Here is a 21,264-nt window from a genome sequence, read left to right as displayed (position 1 = left end):
TGGGACGAGGAGTTTGTAGTGATCACCAAAGTGAACAAGCCAATTGTCATAATGAAACTTTGCCAGCACTTTACAAGATTAATTATGTAAAACTTACCAGTTCTGCTCCCTCATTCTTGTTCTCCAAGCGATTCTCTAAAGCTTCAAGCTCTTCTTCAGTGTTTGCTGGCTTCACTTCATAACTTGTTCCAGCAGATGAAAGGCAACATGAATTGTATCCTTGATTTCGACAAGGAGCTGAAGAACTCTCTTCTGGAATTCTAGCCAAAAAAAGAAGCGATTGATTATTATTTTTATAATGCATTGAGTACGCTCTACACCACAAAATCCAAGTTTTTTCATTTGCCCAATAAAAATGCACTGCAAAAACTAAATTTTACCAAGAATATTTATGATATTTCTAGTCAAATATCTATTTTCTGTTCAAAATAAATCTCATACACTTAAAATAAGACATCTAAAAAGTACCTTGTATTTAGACAATGTTCGTCTTGTTTCATGCAAATTTTCACAAAATAAATAGAAAAATCTGCCAGTGGAGCAATTTTTTATTTATTTTTGCTTGTAATCATAATAAATCAAAAAACCTTACATGTGTTACATGTGCTCATGTGAAAAAATCAGGTTAGTTTGAAGAATCATGCTCATCATTTTTTAAATAATATCTTCCACATCAACTTGTATTTAAATTTTACAAAAATGTAAATGATTTTTGTTTTTGTTTTAAGGGTTAAATTACTTTCAGATTCAAATAGATGGTTGGGTTAGGTATGAGGACAACTCACCGTTGAAGGAGACTTTCAAGTCGTTTTCTTCCAAATCTCTGGAAAAGAGAAGGAAGAAGAATGTGAAATCTCCAACTTATTTTTAAAATTTGTGGATGGAAAGTATGTCAATGTGCCGTGTTCGACCAACAGAGAAATCCCTAACACTAGCGGTTCGCGGTTAAAATAGTCTGCACACACACACACACACACACACACACACACACGCACGCACACACACACACACACACACAGAGAGAGAACGGCGGTTGGCGGTTAGCTAGCACACAACGGCGGTTCGCGGTTAAACTAGTCTCTGCTCATACACACAATATTAATTAACACAATACGTATTAATATATGGGCCAGAGTCAGGCACACACAATATTTATTTAAAAACTTTGCTTACCGTTTGAGCTGTTACCCCCAAATTCATTCCGAACCGGTCCAGGTCAGAATCTCCCTGACGATGACGACACAGACCCACTTCGCGGCGCGCATGCGCAATCGGGTGTTGTCTGGAACCGTCAGAGCCAATAGAATCACAGTTGTGTGATGGACAACCGCCGTCCTCCAATCAATCTCTTGTATTGAACGATATTCCAAAATGATCAATCAGGCCCTGTCCCAAATGGCACACTCCGGACTTGTGGACTTCCTCAGAGTCCACACTTTGGTGACGTCATGTAGTGCAGACCTATAGGGCCCTTGGCGCGAGTCCACGAGGGCGCATTGAGAGGTATTTTTGGGACAGACTCGATCGGCATGCCGGAAATAACGGTCTGGTTGTTGTTGGACAGGAGAAATCACATTTTTGCGCTCCGACGTCTTATCTGCATGTCCACTACACAGCCTAATTTTACAGTTCTATATTTTGATATTATGCATATCACCTGGGCATTAGACAATAGATAAATCATGCTTATTTAAATGATGTATACAGTTGTACATAATAATACATAATGTTCCATTTGAACTAAGATTACAATTTTAAAACATAATTTAAACATATTTTTTTCAATTTACAGGTTTCAATATTCATACTATGTTTACATATGACTCAGTAAAGCCCTGCCATTCGGTTCTATTTATTTAATGAATCATAATGCGATCGTATTATTAAACACGCTATTATTATGTTTGAGACATCAACCACTGGTCGATGACCATAATGTTTGTATAAACTGTAGGTAACAACTGGTAAAATGTACATTTAGGTCATAAAAACCGTAATATTTTCTTCTCAGCCATGTCAACAATTATCCGTGAGTGAAATCTCCTCCCATCTGTTGTCTGATTGGCCTTTCGCAAGGATTCCTGGGTAGTTAAAGTGCGTGGAGCCTGCATCTATGCGGGCTTCGTGGAAGACCGCTTCAAGGGTACAAAGGGGGCGCTGCTGAGCACACTTCAGAGCGGTAAAATGCTGAATGGGACGGCCTACGGACTCGTAGACTCAGCGAGCACGCGCAATTCAAGTCCACGAGACCGAAAGTCCGCATGAAGTGCGCCATTTGGGACAGGGCCTCAGACTGGAGTTGCTCTCAAAGTACGCCGGGAGATGTAGAAAGCGTCTCAATTCTCTATTGGCTGATGTGTATTTATTTTTATTTTATTTTTTATTCCTTATGAAAACGTGAATTGTATCTAAATGATTTTTGTATTACAAGATCAATTTCTTTTTTCGGCAAATTTTAACAAATGTGTTATGCAAAAAAAAAAAAAAAAAGAAAAAGATGTAAGGTTAGAAAGCGCTTTTATCACTACTCAACAAACATTTAATTCAGAGTTGATCTTTCAACGTTGTATCATTATTCATGCATCAACACTTTTTCAACAGTTAATTGATCAGCATTGTTTGGATGTTGGAATGTTATTTTTCTACTGATATATTTCAACAAAATGTTTAAAAGTCATGGTTGTAAAAAATAATGTTGATTTGACGTACAACTCAAAAATTTATTTTTATTTCTATGTTGAATCCGTAGTGAGTTAACAACACCACTTCAACCATTTAGTGTTCAACGTTGTTTTGACGTTGAATTAATGTTACTTAACAAACGTTTAATTCAGAGTTGATCTTTCAACGTTGTATCATTATTCATGCATCAACACTTTTTCAACAGTTAATTGATCAGCATTGTTTGGATGTTGGAACAACGTAATTTTTCTACTGATATATTTCAACAAAATGTTTAAAAGTCATGGTTGTAAAAATAATGTTGATTTGACGTACAACTCAAATTTTATTTATATTTCTATGTTGAATCCATAGTGAGTTAACAACACCATTTCAACCATTTGGTGTTCAACGTTGTTTTGACGTTGAATTAATGTTTTTTCATAAACTGACATTATTTCAACCACATTTAAACGTTTAAGGTCAGTCGAATGCCAGCTGGGTTGGCGCCCTTTGTTTAGTCACGAGGCGTTAAACGTCGGCGAATATCGCGCGCGAAATTCGTCCCGGTGTGAACAGGCCTTAATACACAACCTGCCTTCAAAATAAGGTCCTAAAACGCCACTGTATGCGTTATAGAAATAAACTATACCTAGGCTACTATTACATGGCGTTGCTATGGCTATAAGTAACTGTTTTAGCCACACATTACAAAAGCAACGAGGCCTTGAATACAAAAGCGTATAAATTTGGGTTCTTTACTCAAAGTATTTTTTTAACACTTCTACTGCGATCTGGTGCTCAAAAAGATGAAGCGCATCTATAGAGCATTTTCATGGCTAGATTGGACTTTTCTTGAACTGTTATTCGGTTTTTAATGACATGCCAAATTTGAACACAAAACCATTATACTTTTCAATTACCAAGTTCAGATAGTTTAACAACATCTGAAACTATAATCCCATATCATCTTTGCTTGCGATTATGATTAACACAATATTTTATGGTTATAACTAAGTTCAGATTGAATGTACTCTGAAGATTTTATTGTGTACATACAGTACATATGGTATGAAGCAACACACATTTTACACAATTTTACCTTTTTATTATTTAATAATATTGCATATATTGGTACATTGTTTATAAGTTGTATGCAAAAAAGGCTGTTAGGAAGCAAAATAAGTGTTTTTCCACTAGAGGACAGAAATGTAATAAGATCAGAGGCATATCTATATCTAACATGAACATGCATTCCTCAAGCAGATGCTTTTGTCAAAATCAATAAAACATCACAAAACACAACACAATGTGGTTATAGTGTAACTAAGTACTAGGATTGAACAAAGGCACTTTTTCAACCTTTTTTGCTATAAGTGCAACAAGAGCAATTTTAAGAGCTTCATCATGAATACAAATAAATTCAGATCACATTTACAATGTGACATTCACATCTGACTGGAAGATGAACAGATTCACTTCAGATCAGACCCTTATTTAAGCAGAATTACTAAAGCAAAATAAGGCACACAATTACAATTTCAACAAAAATAATATTAAAAAGAATGTCAACGTAAGTTTCTTTCTTTTTTTTTTTTACAATAAAAGGGTCAGTTTAGTAACCCTGAATGGTCAAAGATGCACTAATGATTTTCTACACATGAAGAAAAGGTCATGTGATCTCAGCTTTAAAGACACTGTGATCAATGCTGAACATCAACATTAATCTGGTTCTGCTGTTATTTACATAAAGCACATTCAATGGTTAGAGAAATACTTCTGTGGTAAAACATTTTTTAAAAAAAAAGCATATTACTTAAAGGGGTCATATAATGCCATTTTTGTACAAGCTAATATGATTCTTTATAAGCATTCAAAGAGTACTTACAATTAGTTCAGCAGACTTCCCTGTGGTCAGTTCTTGCTTAAGGTTCTTAAATTATTACTCAGGCAGACAATATCTTGCCAATAATATAATATTAGTTTTATTAAAGTTGTATAAAGGTTATATAAAAGTACAATAGTAAAGTTACAACAATAAATTTCTATTAAGGTACAAACAGCTGGTAACAGGCGTCGAGGGACACTGCGCTATTCAGTCTCCAACAATTCAGTCTCTCTCTCAGTCTTTTATACGCAGGCTTCGAAATGCAGGTTCCACACTCTCCTCTGACGTCATCAAATGGAGTTCTGCCAACTTCTTCTCCACAGCCCCCAGTTGCTTACGGTGTATCTTCCGACAGCGCCTCCGTGGTCTCTTTCTCTTCTTTCTTCTCTTCATCGTCTGTAACACATACCTTTACTAGTACATTTTCCATTTATCATAAAACTATTTCTAATACATAATTGCTTTCTACTCTAACTCAATCAATACATATGTTTCATGCAAGTAAATACTTTTCTTAACAATAGTAAAATCACACAATACATATTCTGTGCAGTATTAGTAATTGGGTTACATACATCTATTTAAGCAAAAGCATTATTACTACTTAGGTTACATCACTTTAAAGTAAATCAAGCATTAATCATGGCAGTATAATTGCAAAATCATCATCTCCCTTAACAATTGGTGTTTGAGGCTAGTGTTTTTCCTCTCAGTGTGTTCTGAGTGACAGTGTGTGTTATCTCAGTGAGGGTTGTGCATAGTGTTTAGCTGCACTGAGCCTGTTTTGAGCCATGTGTTAAGAGTTGTGTTGCTTGGAGTGAGTTTTGCAGGTGATGTGAACTGTTTAGCTCAGGTGACTGTTGGTAGTGCAGACTGTAGTTAGAGTTTTGCACATGTAGCTCCAGTTGTGCTCACTGTCGTTTAGCAATCGAAAAAAACTGTAATAAGAGTAACAGGTATGAAGTGTAACATTATAAAAACAATATATGAAACGTTTCCCTGTTCATCTAAAACCAAATAAGCTTCTTACATACAAGTTTAACAGCTCAACAGACACGGATTCATTTCTCACTTTCAGGCTCATATAAGCAGAAATATGTTTTTGTTGTTGCAGCTGGAGCTGAATTATTGATGATGTCAGAGTGATTGACACTGGTGGGCGTGTCTTATCTCTTTAAAGTAAACTTGTCCCCTCCCGTTCATTCCCTACATCCCGATCCTCTTCATTCAGCAGCAGCATCTCTATGGTCGCCGAATCATTCACTCTGTTTCCTGAGGAATCAGCCAGAAAATACAGACAATTACAGATATTAAAAAGAGAGATGTACTGATGTGGTGTGAGGTCTGAATCTGCTCTGAAGAACGTCGGGGTCGCACCGATCTCAAATCGTAGCCTAAATATCCAACATGTTGAATAGGGTATATGTCGAACGTCGCATTACGAAACAGGAAAACAGAACGCATCGCTTCCGGTTCAGGTCTTTTGTATGTGCTGCTTGCATTTTTTTACTGTTTTACTCAAGATAACTTAAAAGGAGCGAGCAAAGATGATCATAACCAATGTCCCTCGCATGTGAAGATCGATATTTAAAAGTAAAAAAAAAAAAAAATCTTCACACTAACGTTTAGATATTTAAATAGAATAAAACGCCAATAACAAAGTGAGATAGGTAGGTTAGCTGATTACCTTAAAATTCCATAGATATCGGCGTCAGTTCATACGGCTGTTAACACTTTCTATGACAAGCGGATGCGATGAGACCAGGTTTCCGGTTTCGTCATGCGACGTTCGACATATACCCTATTACAATCAGAAATCCTGTTTTGTGGGAGGAGCCCCGAGGAGAAACACGCACGTCACAAAATACAAACCACAAATAGTTCAATTAGATAACCCTGCGTGATCAATAAATAAAATGAAAATAAAAAAAATATATATAAAAATTATGAAAGTATAGCCAAATTTGTCAACTTTGTCTTTTTAACTGCAGAGACGACAATAAACGCGAAACTGGAGTGCAGTCTTTTAGCTTAACATGTTCACAGCATCCAGAAATCAAATTAGAACCGGCTGAAATGTTTTGAAATCACTTGTAGGCTATCCTACCCGATAGAAAGAAAAGACATCCAGTCTTTCACTCTATCCGTGTCCGTTTGAGTCTTTTCAAATTGTGTGTGCGGATTTAAAACGCGTAACGTGAAAAACGCTTAACGGCTTAATGTCCCAAGAAGACAGTTATTAAGAGATCAAATTCTGCACACACCTTATTAATAAAGCACAGTATAAAGTCTACAGAAAAGCAGATGAGCCCAGAATATGAACGCAATGCGTTTAATTACACGTCAAACATTTTCCTCTCAAAGAAAAAACGTTATTATAAAGAAAACGAGTTCCGTTCATATTCTGCGCTCATCTGCGTTTCTGTAGGCTACATATGCTTAGTGTGGTCTTTACTGAGTTTGGTCTTGTAACATCATTGTCTTAATATACATTAAATACAAAAGTATTGAGGAAAATGTATTAGAGGATGGTCACCCTGTCTAAAGAACATGCAAAGTCGCTGCAAAAGGGGAAACAGTTCAAATCATCTTCGTGATCACCACTCTCTTGCATATCAAATCCAAGAAAATTAACTTTTATCTCAATATCAAAAATAAGTTGAGGAAATAATTGGACGTAAAATATTGTTTTGAATAGAAATATTTCATTATATCACTTGTAATTAACGTGAAGAAAAGTTCGAAGCAAGTGGCTTTGAGCCAAGACGAACAAACATGTCCATACAAGATTATTATTATGGGCCAACTTGCCCCATCATTTTAGTAATCAACTGCACCCCTGTTTCCCTCTATCTTTCATAAAGCTGAGGATATATGCCTTGATTATTATTACATATGTTAGGGGTTGAAAGAATCTTAGCTATGCGTTTTGATCTTTGTTAGGTAATGTTAGGTTAAATTATGCTGTTTCCTGGTGATTCAATCTTATAGTTGTAGATTATCATTTCTCCAACAAAAGGAAGGTAAGGAAAAGGGACACTGATATAGACCAATAAAATATAGTTTCTCAATAGATCTCCTCCTCTCTGGTTCACATAGGCTGGTGATATAATCCTTTGACATGGTTAAAAATAATATCCTGTCGCCGATTACATTCCCCTCCAGTGGCCGTAAGTTAGTTCTCAGAGTAATATGACACGTTGCGCTCTGTCTCAAGTGCGTGTATCCACTTATGTCTTCTTAAACACTCGTTTTTTGGGGTCGAAAGCTTATAAAAACAGTTGTTTTTTTAGTTGTTCGCTGTACACCCTGTCACATGGCAGCTTTTAGACATTGTTCTGTCTTTTGTTAGAAGCAAGAAATGACAAGGAGGCGTAATACAAAGTCAATGGAGAGGGTTGGACGTGGTTTTCAGATTATGAACATAAGATTTCTGTCTCTATGACGAGTCACGCAGGCACTGGGCTACTCCCCACCCGACCAGTCTAAAATAGTCGGAATATAAACACTGTGTGTATAGAGTATTTGTAAAAATAAACTGCCGGTGACATGCAAATTAAACATGCAACACTAATAACAGTAATACTTAAGAACAAATTCTGACATAAATACAATATTTCTCTCTGCAGAGGCATTATTTATTATGTATATGTTTCATGCTTTGGCTTTGTTAGGAACTATTTTTATTGATAGAGCAAAAACACAAAGTGGAACATCACTTTTCACAAAGACATCATCTATATTTTAAAAATAAATTGAAAAACTACTTACCATGGACAGTAACAACAAATGTCTTGTTTGTGGTTCCTCTGCTGCTGCTGATCTGTAGTTTATAATCTCCAGTGTGTTCAGGTCTCATTCTTGCGATGGTCAGAGATCCAGTCTTCTCATCCAGCCTCAGTCTGCCTCTGAATCTCCCATCATCATCATCATGTGTCTCTCCGGTCCCTCCTCTGATTTCAGCTATGAGAATGTTTTGATCTCCAAACCTCCACTGTATCAGATCATCTTTCTGTATTTCAGTTTTAGTCTCTAGAGTGACTGATTTTCCCTCTTCCACTGATTTCAACCTCTCTTCATTAGCGACAGCAGCACAGAGAAACAGAGAAACACAAAGAAATGTTGCCATCAGATCAGTGTGCATGTGAACATCACAGCTTGAAACTACTACATCAATATCATTCAGATGAACATGATTTGCTGTCTTCTCACATAGAAAATTCATATTACTGTCTCAGTTCCAGTTTGATGAAAACTGATCTGAAAAGTGCTGATCTAAATAAAAGCTGAAGGAAGAACTTGTGGATGCAGGTCAGCAACAAAATGTGTTTTAGCTGAATTTGACAAGCTGTAAAGCTGAATAAAATAGAGAGATTGAGATGAATATCCTGTCACGTTATGACCCTGTTCTGTCTCCATATTTTGAGCTGAAGATGCTAGATGATGCTAGATCATGTCACACACACACACGTTTGTTTCACAGTGTAGTTCAATGGGGAATTGTGAAATTAATCCTACATGTTTGAACACTGAAATGATTTAATTCCTTGTGTTTGAATGTCTGTTTGTTATAGAGTTATTACTGTTCACCACTTGAGAACTGTGGTTCCACTGCCAATGTGTTGGTCAGCCACATGTGGATCAGGATTTATTTTTCCCCGCATGTCTTTATTTTTTAAATTGTTGCTTTTGTTGTTGTGCAGCCATGCAATAAAATATCAAGTGAAATAACATCTTTTTGCAGCTTTATCTTTTCTTCATTTGATTGAGTTCTCTGGTGAACATGTTGAATGTATTACTAAATATTAAAACTTCTATTTAAAATGTTTATCATGTTACCAAGAATTTCAGCATTAAAAGGTTGCAAAGGAAATGTGAAGATGACATGTCAGTGTCACACAATGTTATTATTTTTGCCTTAAAATTACTGACAAATGCAAGGTGTCTTCACTGAATGACTGAGTAATTCATAAAGTAGACTTTGTGTTCCATAATATTTGGGGAATCAACATTTTGACAAGAAAATGCCATTCAAGTGTCAAACAATGTAATCATTTAAGACTATCAGCTTGTGAGCGTGAGGAACAAGTTAACACGAGCCCAGCCCATTGCCATAATCAAACACAGAAGAATTGTGAATAATCTGAATATCATAAACTGAACACATCAAACAGATCTCGAGTAGCTCAGTTAGATCAATTGCCACAACAGTATTTAATGGTGATTTTCTTGGACGAGTTCGAATCCCAAAAGAAGGATTTTAAGACCTTTTTTGTTAAACTTACTTTTGCGGTTACAGATTATGAAATCACTTATTTTTACTTTTACAAAGATACCAATAATTACATAGTGAGATAGTTTTCTTGTTATGGACATGTTGCACGTGTTTGCTGAATTGTCAAGTCTGCAGCCGATCGTTCACAGCTGGAGTTAAGCGCCAGAAATCACCAGTTAACAGTGACATGGAAACCAGTTAAACCGTAACACATGTTGATCATCTTTAGCTTCAGCCCATGCAGCTCAAACAGCAATGCACAACATTAATAACTAGGACTGGGACTGTCATGTTACATAACATTATAATGAGAACACTACTGTAATAAAACAATAGACATAGGCTACTAAATATTAAATAAAAAAATAAAAAAATTAAATGCAAAAAAAATTCTGTGAGGGTTATGTTTAGGCGACAGAAAAACCATTACACCAATGGAAAGTCCTCATAATGATAGTGCCACCACCGTATGTGTGTGAGTGTGTGTACGTACAGTACAAGTCAAGAATATAAACTGCCGGTGACATGCAAATAAAAACATGCAAGTTTGAACCTAAATACAATAACAATATTCTCTGCAAATACATTATTTAATGTATTTTTTTCATGCTTTGCCTTCGATTGGAACTATTTTCATTGATAGAGCAAAAACACAAAGTGGATCATCACTTTTCACAAAGATCTAAAATAAATTGAAAATGAACTACTTACTGTAGAGTCTAACAACAAATCTCTTGTTTGTGGTTCCTCTGCTGCTGCTGATCTGTAGTTTATAATCTCCAGATTGATCAGCTGTGCTGTCTGTGATGGTCAGAGATCCAGTCTTCTCATCCAGCCTCAGTCTGCCTCTGAATCTCACATCATCATCATGTGTCTCTCCGGTCCCTCCTCTGATTTCAGCTATGAGAATGTCTTGATCTCCAAACCTCCACTGTATCAGATCATCTTTCTGTATTTCAGTTTCAGGGTTTAGGATCACATTCTTTCCCTGTTCCACTGATATGTTCCTCTCTGCATTAGTGACAGCAGCACATAGAAACAGAGAAACACAAAGAAATGTTGCCATTAGTGTGTGCATGTGAACTTCAGAGTTTGAAATTACTACACAAAGATCATTCAGATAATGTTCTATCAGTTTGAAATGGAGAAAGACTCAAAACTTCACATTACTGTCTCTCAGTATCACTGTAATGTGTGTAGCAGGACCCTGAACCGACAGGTGACGTATCCTGACTTCTTTACACATGAGTTTATTATGACCGCGGTCATATAGGGATTGTCAAAGTTTTTTTTTTTTTTTTTTTTCGTCACCTTACTGAATTTTTCGTCAACGATACCAGGGACACCGAAGCACCGGGGAACATGAAATTTGGTGGGCATGTAGCCCCACTAGACTTCTAAGGAAAAATTTCGTTTGGTCCCCGGGGGCCACTCCCCCCCCGCGCTGGGCCCCCCCAAACCCCCAAAAATGCAGTTTTTCCTAAATAACTACCTGAACCGTGGCACCGAGGATGAAGAAATTTTTATGGTATGTTGGTCTACTAGACTTTTACGGAAAAATTTCGTTTGGTCCCCGGGGGCCACTTCCCCCCCCCGCGCTGGGGCCCCCTTAAATTTTTCGTCAACGATACCAGGGACACCGAAACACCGGGGAACATGAAATTTGGTGGGCATGTAGCCCCACTAGACTTCTAAGGAAAAATTTCGTTTGGTCCCCGGGGGCCACTCCCCCCCCGCGCTGGGCCCCCCCAAACCCAAAAAAATGCAGTTTTTCCTAAATAACTACCTGAACCGTGGCACCGAGGATGAAGAAATTTTTATGGTATGTTGGTCTACTAGACTTTTACGGAAAAATTTCGTTTGGTCCGCGGGGGCCACTTCCCCCCCGCGCTGGGCCCCCCCAAACCCCCAAAAATGCAGTTTTTCCTAAATAACTACCTGAACCGTGGCACCGAGGATGAAGACATTTTTATGGTATGTTGGTCTACTAGACTTTTACGGAAAAATTTCGTTTGGTCCCCGGGGGCCACTTCCCCCCCCTGCGCTGGGGCCCCCGTAAATTTTTCGTCAACGATACCAGGGACACCGAAACACCGGGGAACATGAAATTTGGTGGGCATGTAGCCCCACTAGACTTCTAAGGAAAAATTTCGTTTGGTCCCCGGGGGCCACTCCCCCCCTGCGCTGGGCCCCCCCAAACCCCAAAAAATGCAGTTTTTCCTAAATAACTACCTGAACCGTGGCACCGAGGATGAAGAAATTTTTATGGTATGTTGGTCTACTAGACTTTTACGGAAAAATTTCGTTTGGTCCCCGGGGGCCACTTCCCCCCCCGCGCTGGGGCCCCCTTAAATTTTTCGTCAACGATACCAGGGACACCGAAACACCGGGGAACATGAAATTTGGTGGGCATGTAGCCCCACTAGACTTCTAAGGAAAAATTTCGTTTGGTCCCCGGGGGCCACTCCCCCCCCGCGCTGGGCCCCCCCAAACCCAAAAAAATTCAGTTTTTCCTAAATAACTACCTGAACCGTGGCACCGAGGAAGAAGACATTTTTATGGTATGTTGGTCTACTAGACTTTTACGGAAAAATTTCGTTTGGTCCCCGGGGCCACTTCCCCCCCCGCGCTGGGGCCCCCGTAAATTTTTCGTCAACGATACCAGGGACACCGAAGCACCGGGGAACATGAAATTTGGTGGGCATGTAGCCCCACTAGACTTCTACGGAAAAATTTCGTTTGGTCCCCGGGGGCCACTCCCCCCCCGCGCTGGGCCCCCCCAAACCCAAAAAAATGCAGTTTTTCCTAAATAACTACCTGAACCGTGGCACCGAGGATGAAGAAATTTTTATGGTATGTTGGTCTACTAGACTTTTACGGAAAAATTTCGTTTGGTCCCCGGGGGCCACTCCCCCCTCCCCGCGCTGGGGCCCCCGTAAATTTTTCGTCAACGATACCAGGGACACCGAAGCACCGGGGAACATGAAATTTGGTGGGCATGTAGCCCCACTACACTTTTACGGAAAAATTTCGTTTGGTCCCCGGGGGCCACTCCCCCCCCGCGCTGGGCCCCCCCAAACCCCAAAAAATTCAGTTTTTCCTAAATAACTACCTGAACCGTGGCACCGAGGATGAAGAAATTTTTATGGTATGTTGGTCTACTAGACTTTTACGGAAAAATTTCGTTTGGTCCCCGGGGGCCACTTCCCCCCCCTGCGCTGGGGCCCCCGTAAATTTTTCGTCAACGATACCAGGGACACCGAAACACCGGGGAACATGAAATTTGGTGGGCATGTAGCCCCACTAGACTTCTAAGGAAAAATTTCGTTTGGTCCCCGGGGGCCACTCCCCCCCCGCGCTGGGCCCCCCCAAACCCAAAAAAATTCAGTTTTTCCTAAATAACTACCTGAACCGTGGCACCGAGGATGAATAAATTTTTATGGCACATCAACCTAGCCCATAATCACTCATTTGTGATTTGCGCCCCTCCCATAAAAAATGAAAATGCAATATTATTCTGCTTTAATCGCCCCTATCTTCAGTGGAGATGTTCAGAACTGCACCATATTTCATGTGTATGATTAACTTGACAACCTCTGGGGGTATCCTCTGCTAAGTTTTGTAGAATTTCATCCATGGGGGGGTATAAAATAAATTCATTTATGTGCACATTTAGTGACTGTACACTCATCGGCCTGTAGATGGTGCTGTTGAGCGAAGGGTTGCTGGTTTAGGATGATACTGTCACACACACACATGCAGGAATACAAACAAACGCAAGCATGCACACACACTGACATCCACACGCACAGACACACACCCATACACACACATACAAATCCACATGCACAGACACACACACACACAAACACACACGCGCACACATGTACGCACACATACATACACGCACAGACACACACACACACACACACACACACACACACACACACACACACACACACACACACACACACACACACACACACACACACAGACACACACATACACAAATACACAAATACACACACATACACACACACACACACACACACACACACACACACACACACACACAGACAGACAGACATGCACATACTATTACTTTTTTTAGGTATATACATAAACACGCAATACAGCCAAATTACTCCACGTCATTTATTTTTGTGGAAAGCCAGTGCAGGCCTGAGCGGCGGTCATATTTTGTACCGCGATGCGGTACATCTAGTTATTTAAATGGTCACTTTGTGCAGGTAAGATGAACTGATTTGCTAATATATGATCTGGTGTTTGGGACCCTATTTGAGACGTTCAGCAGTTCATCTCAAAACCAACATCACACTCGTAACACTCCATCAGTAAGTTGGCTAGCGATGGAGCAGCTAAAATAGAATGTTTTTTTAAATTGATATAATATTGGAATAATGTTATAGTAATGTGTGATGGTGATCATACGATATAATATAGTTTCAGTGATCGATCACAAAGCGTTTTAGATCGGTTTTCACCAGTATTCAGCACAGAACACTTAAGGTGGATGTTAATACCAGGTGTCAAATGGGTCATAAAGAACTACTGTCAAATGACACTGAAATGATTCCTTCAGAAACAAAACAAATGATAATTGGTGGGTGATATGAACTTCAATTCTAGCAGGCTGAAGTTAACATTTACCAGATCACCTATTGCACCTTTAAATGTGCTGTATGTAACTTTTTGACTGCACTAAAGCATAAAAATATTGAAATACATAAAAAAATAACATAAAAACATACATAAAACATAACATAAAAATGCATATTCACGAGTGAGACATTAAATCATTCATTCAACTGATTTGTTCCAAACACTGATTGATTCAGGAACAAAAAAAGTACAAATGAGTCATTAAATACATAACTCTGTAGATTCCTTCATAGACACGAATTCATTCAGGAATGAAACACTGCTACTCTCTGTTGCTTGGAGACGCCCAACTTCTGTGGCTTTGTTTTCATTGGTGGAGCAAAAACAGCCAGTACTTCTTATTGAAAAGCAGTATCACACTCGTAATTGTGCTGTTGATCTGATTATATGACCTTCATATGTCAACAGAAAATAAAATTAACCGACAAACATGCCTTGCTGAGAGTTTTTTAAAATGTAAAATCCTAATAGAGGGTATAAGGTATTATAAAAATAGGTAGAAAACACTGTTCAAGCATTGTAGAGCGTCGTAGTAAAAAACTAAAAATATTTCATGAGGTAATTCCTTCAGTGTGATCACTTCTCACTTCGTTTGACAGCGGCAGTCAAGCATAGTTATCAAAACACAACAGTGGACATTAGAAAGGGGTCACTTTCCCAAAACCCTTCAGTAATTCATAAGCCTTCAGTACACAAAATGCTTAGTTACAAGATGTGCATCACTGAAAGCACTGATAACTTGCAGTTAATTCAATAGATTTTGAAACTTATATTTCTTAAAAAGTGACAAACACAAATGATACTGATAATAATAATTAACATTCAAGAACTTTGATCATTAGTACACTGACTGGAGGAGATACTCACCTCTGACAACAACTCTGAATTTCTTGTATGAAACCCCTCTGATGGATGTGATCTGTAGATGATAAACTCCAGCATGTTTCAGTTCAGTGTTTGTGATGGTCAGAGATCCAGTCGTCTTGTCCAGCTCCAGTCCGGCACTGAATCTCCCATTAGGAACACCATAATGTAGAAGGATGATCCCTCCTCTGATTTCAGCTATGAGGGGTCCGTTATTTCCAAATCTCCACTCTATGAGATCATCTCTCTGTATTTCAGAATCAGTCTCTAGAGTGACAGGATCTCCTTTAAACACTGACACTGTCTTCACTTCATGTCACAGGAGCACATAGAAACAGAGAAATGAGGAGATTATAAGAGAGGGGGGATGGGAATAAACATAACATTTCTCAGGAACAATTTTTGAAGAGGCCACAAATAATACAGCCAAAATTGTACTTGTAAGGATATGTGTACACAGAGGATTAATAGGCTTAATATTAGTGTAGCATGGAGACAGTGGCATTATCCTTCTATTCAACATTTCTCTCTGGTTCAATGAAAAAGCTGACTCTTGAATGACAAAATATTCCTCTTCAAAACCATTTATTTATTGCAATGTTTTTGAAGTTGTTATCGCTGTTTGTTTGTTATAGTGGATGACTTACTATACAACAAGCTACGGTATTATAAGCTACCAAACAAGCTAGGTAACGTTATATCGTTAACATAGCGAACTCATGGGAAAATACATCTGTTATCATCCTTTTTTTTTCCGTCATGACTAATTTATTAATGTCTCCACATTGAAGTATGATGCATAAGACATTTCCGGTACACGACCATAGCGTATTACGAACACATGTATTATGTATCATCATAACATCCCCCCTGTTTAACATAAGTGTGTAAACATCTCTAACAACCAACAAGATTGGTTCTTTTTACAGCACTTTGCCCAGTGGCCTCTGTTACCGCACATAGAACATATTGTTGAATGCAGGGCACTGTTCAGTTACAGTTTTGACATGTTCGTCCTCTTGTTACAGCATGGGCATTTTTAAATCTGTGACATGCCAAGCTGTTGTATCTGTTCATTATCAGCTGCTGCTGCTGCTAAGGCTTCACTCTTTCACCCCTCTGCTAGTATGTCAGCAATGGGGTGACCTTTAGCCTTGCTGTATAGGCGGTTTCTTAAAGCATCGAAAGTAGTACTGTACTGGCCATGATAAGTTAAACTAAACATTCAATGAGCTCATCGTCAGAATTGGCATTTCAGTGCTAAAGTTCTGGCTCTAGTCACAAAGTCATCGATGCTCTCATTTGGTTTTTGCCTATATTGGATGAGATGGAGCCTGTGGATTCTTAAGTTCACATTTAACTTTAGTTTTCCTTCAGAGAAATTCCACAAGGTGTCAGGCTTTCTCTTATCTGAATCACTGAACCCACTTGCATTGAGCCGTTTTAATCCTTCAAGGGGGGGTGAAATGCTATTTCACGCATACTGAGTTTTTTACACTGTTAAAGAGTTGGATTCCCATGCTAAACATGGACAAAGTTTCAAAAATTAAGCTGTACGTTTGAAGGAGTATTTCTGTGCGAAAAATACTCCATCCGGTTTGTCACAAGTTTCGGAAAGTTTTTTTCCGAGTATGGGCCTGTGTGACGTCAGATGGAGCGGAATTTCCTTATAAGGGTCCTAAGGGCACTTCTCCCGGAAGGGTGCGCGCGCACCCGTAGACCAGAGCGACGAGCGAGAGAGCGAAAGCAGTACGCCCATCAAAGCGCTGTGCTCGCGATGTCAAAGAAAGAAGTGTGTTTTTGGTTGCCGACAACCCTGCACAGATTCCCGAAGAACCCAGCGTTAAGGGACCAGTCCAGTGGATGGAGTTTGATTTTCCAGAGCATCAACAGAGTTCCCTGTTCCCTGCATTTCGACGATGGTTGTTTTATAAACAAGGCCCAGTTCGACACCGGATTTGCAGATCGTCTAATGCTTAAGAATGGAGCAGTCCCAACGATAAAGGTTCACGGTCGTGCGTTGGAACCGCAGTCGGTGAGTAAAACTGCTTCAAATGTCTGTGTGTTGTTAGCTATCGGCGCGTAAGCACAGCACGTAAACAGTGAACAGCGCTCGTGATTCTTTAGCTCCGCCCACACAGCCGGCCTCCAGCCGCTCGGTTTTTCCCGGAAAGACTCTGTACAACCGATCTTTCTAATAAAACTAAAGACTTTTTGGAGATATGAAGGATGCAATACTACTCTATAGGTACTCAAGATTAACATGAGATTGACTGAAACTGAGTGTTTCACCCCCCCTATCATTTCCAATTCTTCTACATATTTTCCAAGCTTGTTTTTCTGCATCTTATTTCTTCATCTTCCAGGTACAGAATAATTTTTTTGCTTAACCCTCTGGTGCTCTTCACGTGTAGGCTGATTTATTTATTATGACCGCCGCTAGCGTAGCTAGCGAAAGCGATCATATAGGGATTGTCAAAGTTTTTTTTTTTTTTCTTTTTTTTTTTTCGTCACCTTACTGAATTTTTCGTCAACGATACCAGGGACACCGAAGCACCGGGGAACATGAAATTTGGTGGGCATGTAGCCCCACTAGACTTCTAAGGAAAAATTTCGTTTGGTCCCCGGGGGCCACTCCCCCCCCGCGCTGGGCCCCCCCAAACCCCCAAAAATGCAGTTTTTCCTAAATAACTACCTGAACCGTGGCACCGAGGATGAAGAAATTTTTATGGTATGTTCGTCTACTAGACTTTTACGGAAAAATTTCGTTTGGTCCCCGGGGGCCACTTCCCCCCCTGCGCTGGGGCCCCCTTAAATTTTTCGTCAACGATACCAGGGACACCGAAACACCGGGGAACATGAAATTTGGTGGGCATGTAGCCCCACTAGACTTCTAAGGAAAAATTTCGTTTGGTCCCCGGGGGCCACCCCCCCCCCGCGCTGGGCCCCCCCAAACCCAAAAAAATTCAGTTTTTCCTAAATAACTACCTGAACCGTGGCACCGAGGATGAAGAAATTTTTGTGGTATGTTGGTCTACTAGACTTTTACGGAAAAATTTAATTTGGTCCCCGGGGGCCACTTCCCCCCCCCGCGCTGGGGCCCCCGTAAATTTTTCGTCAACGATACCAGGGACACCGAAGCACCGGGGAACATGAAATTTGGTGGGCATGTAGCCCCACTACACTTCTACGGAAAAATTTCGTTTGGTCCCCGGGGGCCACTCCCCCCCCGCGCTGGGCCCCCCCAAACCCCCCAAAATTCAGTTTTTCCTAAATAACTACCTGAACCGTGGCACCGAGGATGAAGAAATTTTTATGGTATGTTCGTCTACTAGACTTTTACGGAAAAATTTCGTTTGGTCCCCGGGGGCCACTCCCCCCTCCCCGCGCTGGGGCCCCCGTAAATTTTTCGTCAACGATACCAGGGACACCGAAGCACCGGGGAACATGAAATTTGGTGGGCATGTAGCCCCACTAGACTTCTACGGAAAAATTTCGTTTGGTCCCCGGGGGCCACTCCCCCCCCGCGCTGGGCCCCCCCAAAACCAAAAAAATGCAGTTTTTCCTAAATAACTACCTGAACCGTGGCACCGAGGATGAAGACATTTTTATGGTATGTTCGTCTACTAGACTTTTACGGAAAAATTTCGTTTGGTCCCCGGGGGCCACTTCCCCCCCCGCGCTGGGGCCCCCGTAAATTTTTCGTCAACGATACCAGGGACACCGAAGCACCGGGGAACATGAAATTTGGTGGGCATGTAGCCCCACTACACTTCTACGGAAAAAATTCGTTTGGTCCCCGGGGGCCACTCCCCCCCCGCGCTGGGCCCCCCCAAACCCAAAAAAATGCAGTTTTTCCTAAATAACTACCTGAACCGTGGCACCGAGGATGAAGAAATTTTTATGGTATGTTGGTCTACTAGACTTTTACGGAAAAATTTCGTTTGGTCCCCGGGGGCCACTTCCCCCCCCGCGCTGGGGCCCCCGTAAATTTTTCGTCAACGATACCAGGGACACCGAAACACCGGGGAACATGAAATTTGGTGGGCATGTAGCCCCACTAGACTTCTACGGAAAAATTTCGTTTGGTCCCCGGGGGCCACTCCCTATCTTCAGTGGAGATGTTCAGAACTGCACCATATTTCATGTGTATGATTAACTTGACAACCTCTGGGGGTATCCTCTGCTAAGTTTTGTAGAATTTCATCCATGGGGGGGTATAAAATAAATTCATTTATGTGCACATTTAGTGACTGTACACTCATCGGCCTGTAGATGGTGCTGTTGAGCGAAGGGTTGCTGGTTTAGGATGATACTGTCACACACACACATGCAGGAATACAAACAAACGCAAGCATGCACACACACTGACATCCACACGCACAGACACACACCCATACACACACATACAAATCCACATGCACAGACACACACACACAAACACACACGCGCACACATGTACGCACACATACATACACGCACAGACACACACACACACAGACACACACATACACAAACACACACACAAACACACACACACACACACACACACACACACACACACACACACACAGACAGACATGCACATACTATTACTTTTTTTAGGTATATACATAAACACGCAATACAGCCAAATTACTCCACGTCATTTATTTTTGTGGAAAGCAAGTGCAGGCCTGAGCGGCGGTCATATTTTGTACCGCGATGCGGTACATCTAGTTTTTTTTGTTAATGAAATGAATGTACTATATTTTAGTTTGATGTTTTTTATTTCATATTTTGTATTTTTAGGGGATTTTTTTATACTAAATTATATTTGCACTGTATTTATAATCCATTTATTCACTTTGAGCATAGACCTGAAAATTCAATTTCCAACTTAAAGGAGTAGTTCAGAAAAGTAGTCCATGATTTACTCACCTGAAGGCCTTCTGAAGCAGACCTAGTTTTTGTAAGAAAAATATTCATATTTAACATGTTACAAAGTAAAATTCTAGCTTCCGGCCAAGCGAACATACTTGCATCTAAAGTACAACTTACGCAACTTAACTTTCATTTGGCCGGAAGCTAGTTAATTTACTTTAAAAAGTTTTAAATATGGATATTTTACAAACGCATTGCTTCGCATCAGATGCGTTTATTAACCCCCAGAGACCCGTGTGGAGCACTTTTATCATGGATAGATGCACTTTTTTTAACCTTTAAATTGATTGTTGCAATCCACAGCCATTATAAAGCTCGGAAGCGTAAGGGTGTTTATTAATATAACTCTGATTGTATTCGTCTGAAAAAAGAATGTCAAACACCTAGGAAGACTTGAGGATGAATACATAATGGGCTAATTTTCATTTTAAAGTGAACGACTCCTTTAAACTGTCGTAAATCTTGACTGCTTTAGCACAGGCTTAAGTTTGATCTCTTTTCAAAGACGACATCTGGCAGATTATTGCTGAAGTGAAAAAAAAAAGTTTGAAAAAAGTGAAAAAGTAACAGAATTTTACGTGAATTGTTATGAAAATTTCAGAAAAATACTATTTTCAATTTTTATATGAAATATATATTTTCAAAATCACATTTTATTTTAAAACTGCAAGAAAATCAAAGTCATAAATCTAAACAAGTTTGAAATTGATATATCAAAAAAATTTTGTTTGGCTGCAGTACCAAAAAGTTTTTGTACCAAATAAAATTCATCTCCCATTCATTTCCAATGCGCTCTTTTTTGACCGGGATTGTGAACGTCTCACACAACGTCTATTTTTTTATTTTTTATTCTGCTATTTATTCCATTCAATTTAAGACGCAGATGAGACGTAGAGGCCACGTAAATCACGTGTGGAAGTGAAAGCTGCAGCGCCAGCACTTAACTTTTGGCGCTCTAGCGGTTAATAAA

The 21,264-nt window shown here is 39.8% G+C and overlaps 3 protein-coding genes and 1 long non-coding RNA gene across 5 annotated transcripts in view; 3 read left to right on the top strand and 1 right to left on the bottom strand.

Annotated features, from left to right (window-relative positions):
• The window catches only part of LOC309476146 (uncharacterized protein), a 122,742-nt gene that overhangs the window by 51,125 nt on the left and 50,353 nt on the right, over positions 1-21,264 (top strand). The window lies entirely within an intron of this gene.
• LOC309476360 lies at positions 3,340-4,451 on the top strand. Its single transcript, XR_014198055.1, has 2 exons — positions 3,340-4,234; positions 4,333-4,451. It is a non-coding gene; the product is annotated as an uncharacterized lncRNA (long non-coding RNA).
• LOC309476002 (uncharacterized protein) overlaps positions 4,972-21,264 on the bottom strand; it is a 33,065-nt gene continuing 16,772 nt past the window's right edge. The window contains exons 5-8 of one of the 2 annotated variants that reach the window (XM_082139075.1): positions 15,375-15,680; positions 10,536-10,835; positions 8,321-8,623; positions 4,972-5,821 (exon numbers count right to left, since the gene is read on the bottom strand). In XM_082139075.1, coding sequence (XP_081995201.1) covers positions 5,724-5,821; positions 8,321-8,623; positions 10,536-10,835; positions 15,375-15,680 — 1,007 coding nt within the window. In that variant the 3' untranslated portion in view covers positions 4,972-5,723. The remainder of the gene's footprint in view (positions 5,822-8,320; positions 8,624-10,535; positions 10,836-15,374; positions 15,681-21,264) is intronic. The other variant, XM_082139076.1, reaches the window with a different exon arrangement.
• LOC309476094 (cell adhesion molecule CEACAM1-like) overlaps positions 15,690-21,264 on the top strand; it is a 161,225-nt gene continuing 155,650 nt past the window's right edge. The window contains exon 1 of the mRNA XM_082139271.1: positions 15,690-17,406. The gene's annotated coding sequence lies outside the window, so the exon portion shown is untranslated. The remainder of the gene's footprint in view (positions 17,407-21,264) is intronic.

The sequence above is a fragment of the Leuciscus leuciscus genome (assembly GCF_965113295.1).
Source record: "Leuciscus leuciscus genome assembly, chromosome: 15".
Lineage (NCBI taxonomy): Eukaryota > Metazoa > Chordata > Actinopteri > Cypriniformes > Leuciscidae > Leuciscus > Leuciscus leuciscus.
The sequence above is the reverse complement of the archived record's forward strand: the minus strand, read 5'-3'. Positions and strand labels throughout refer to the sequence as shown.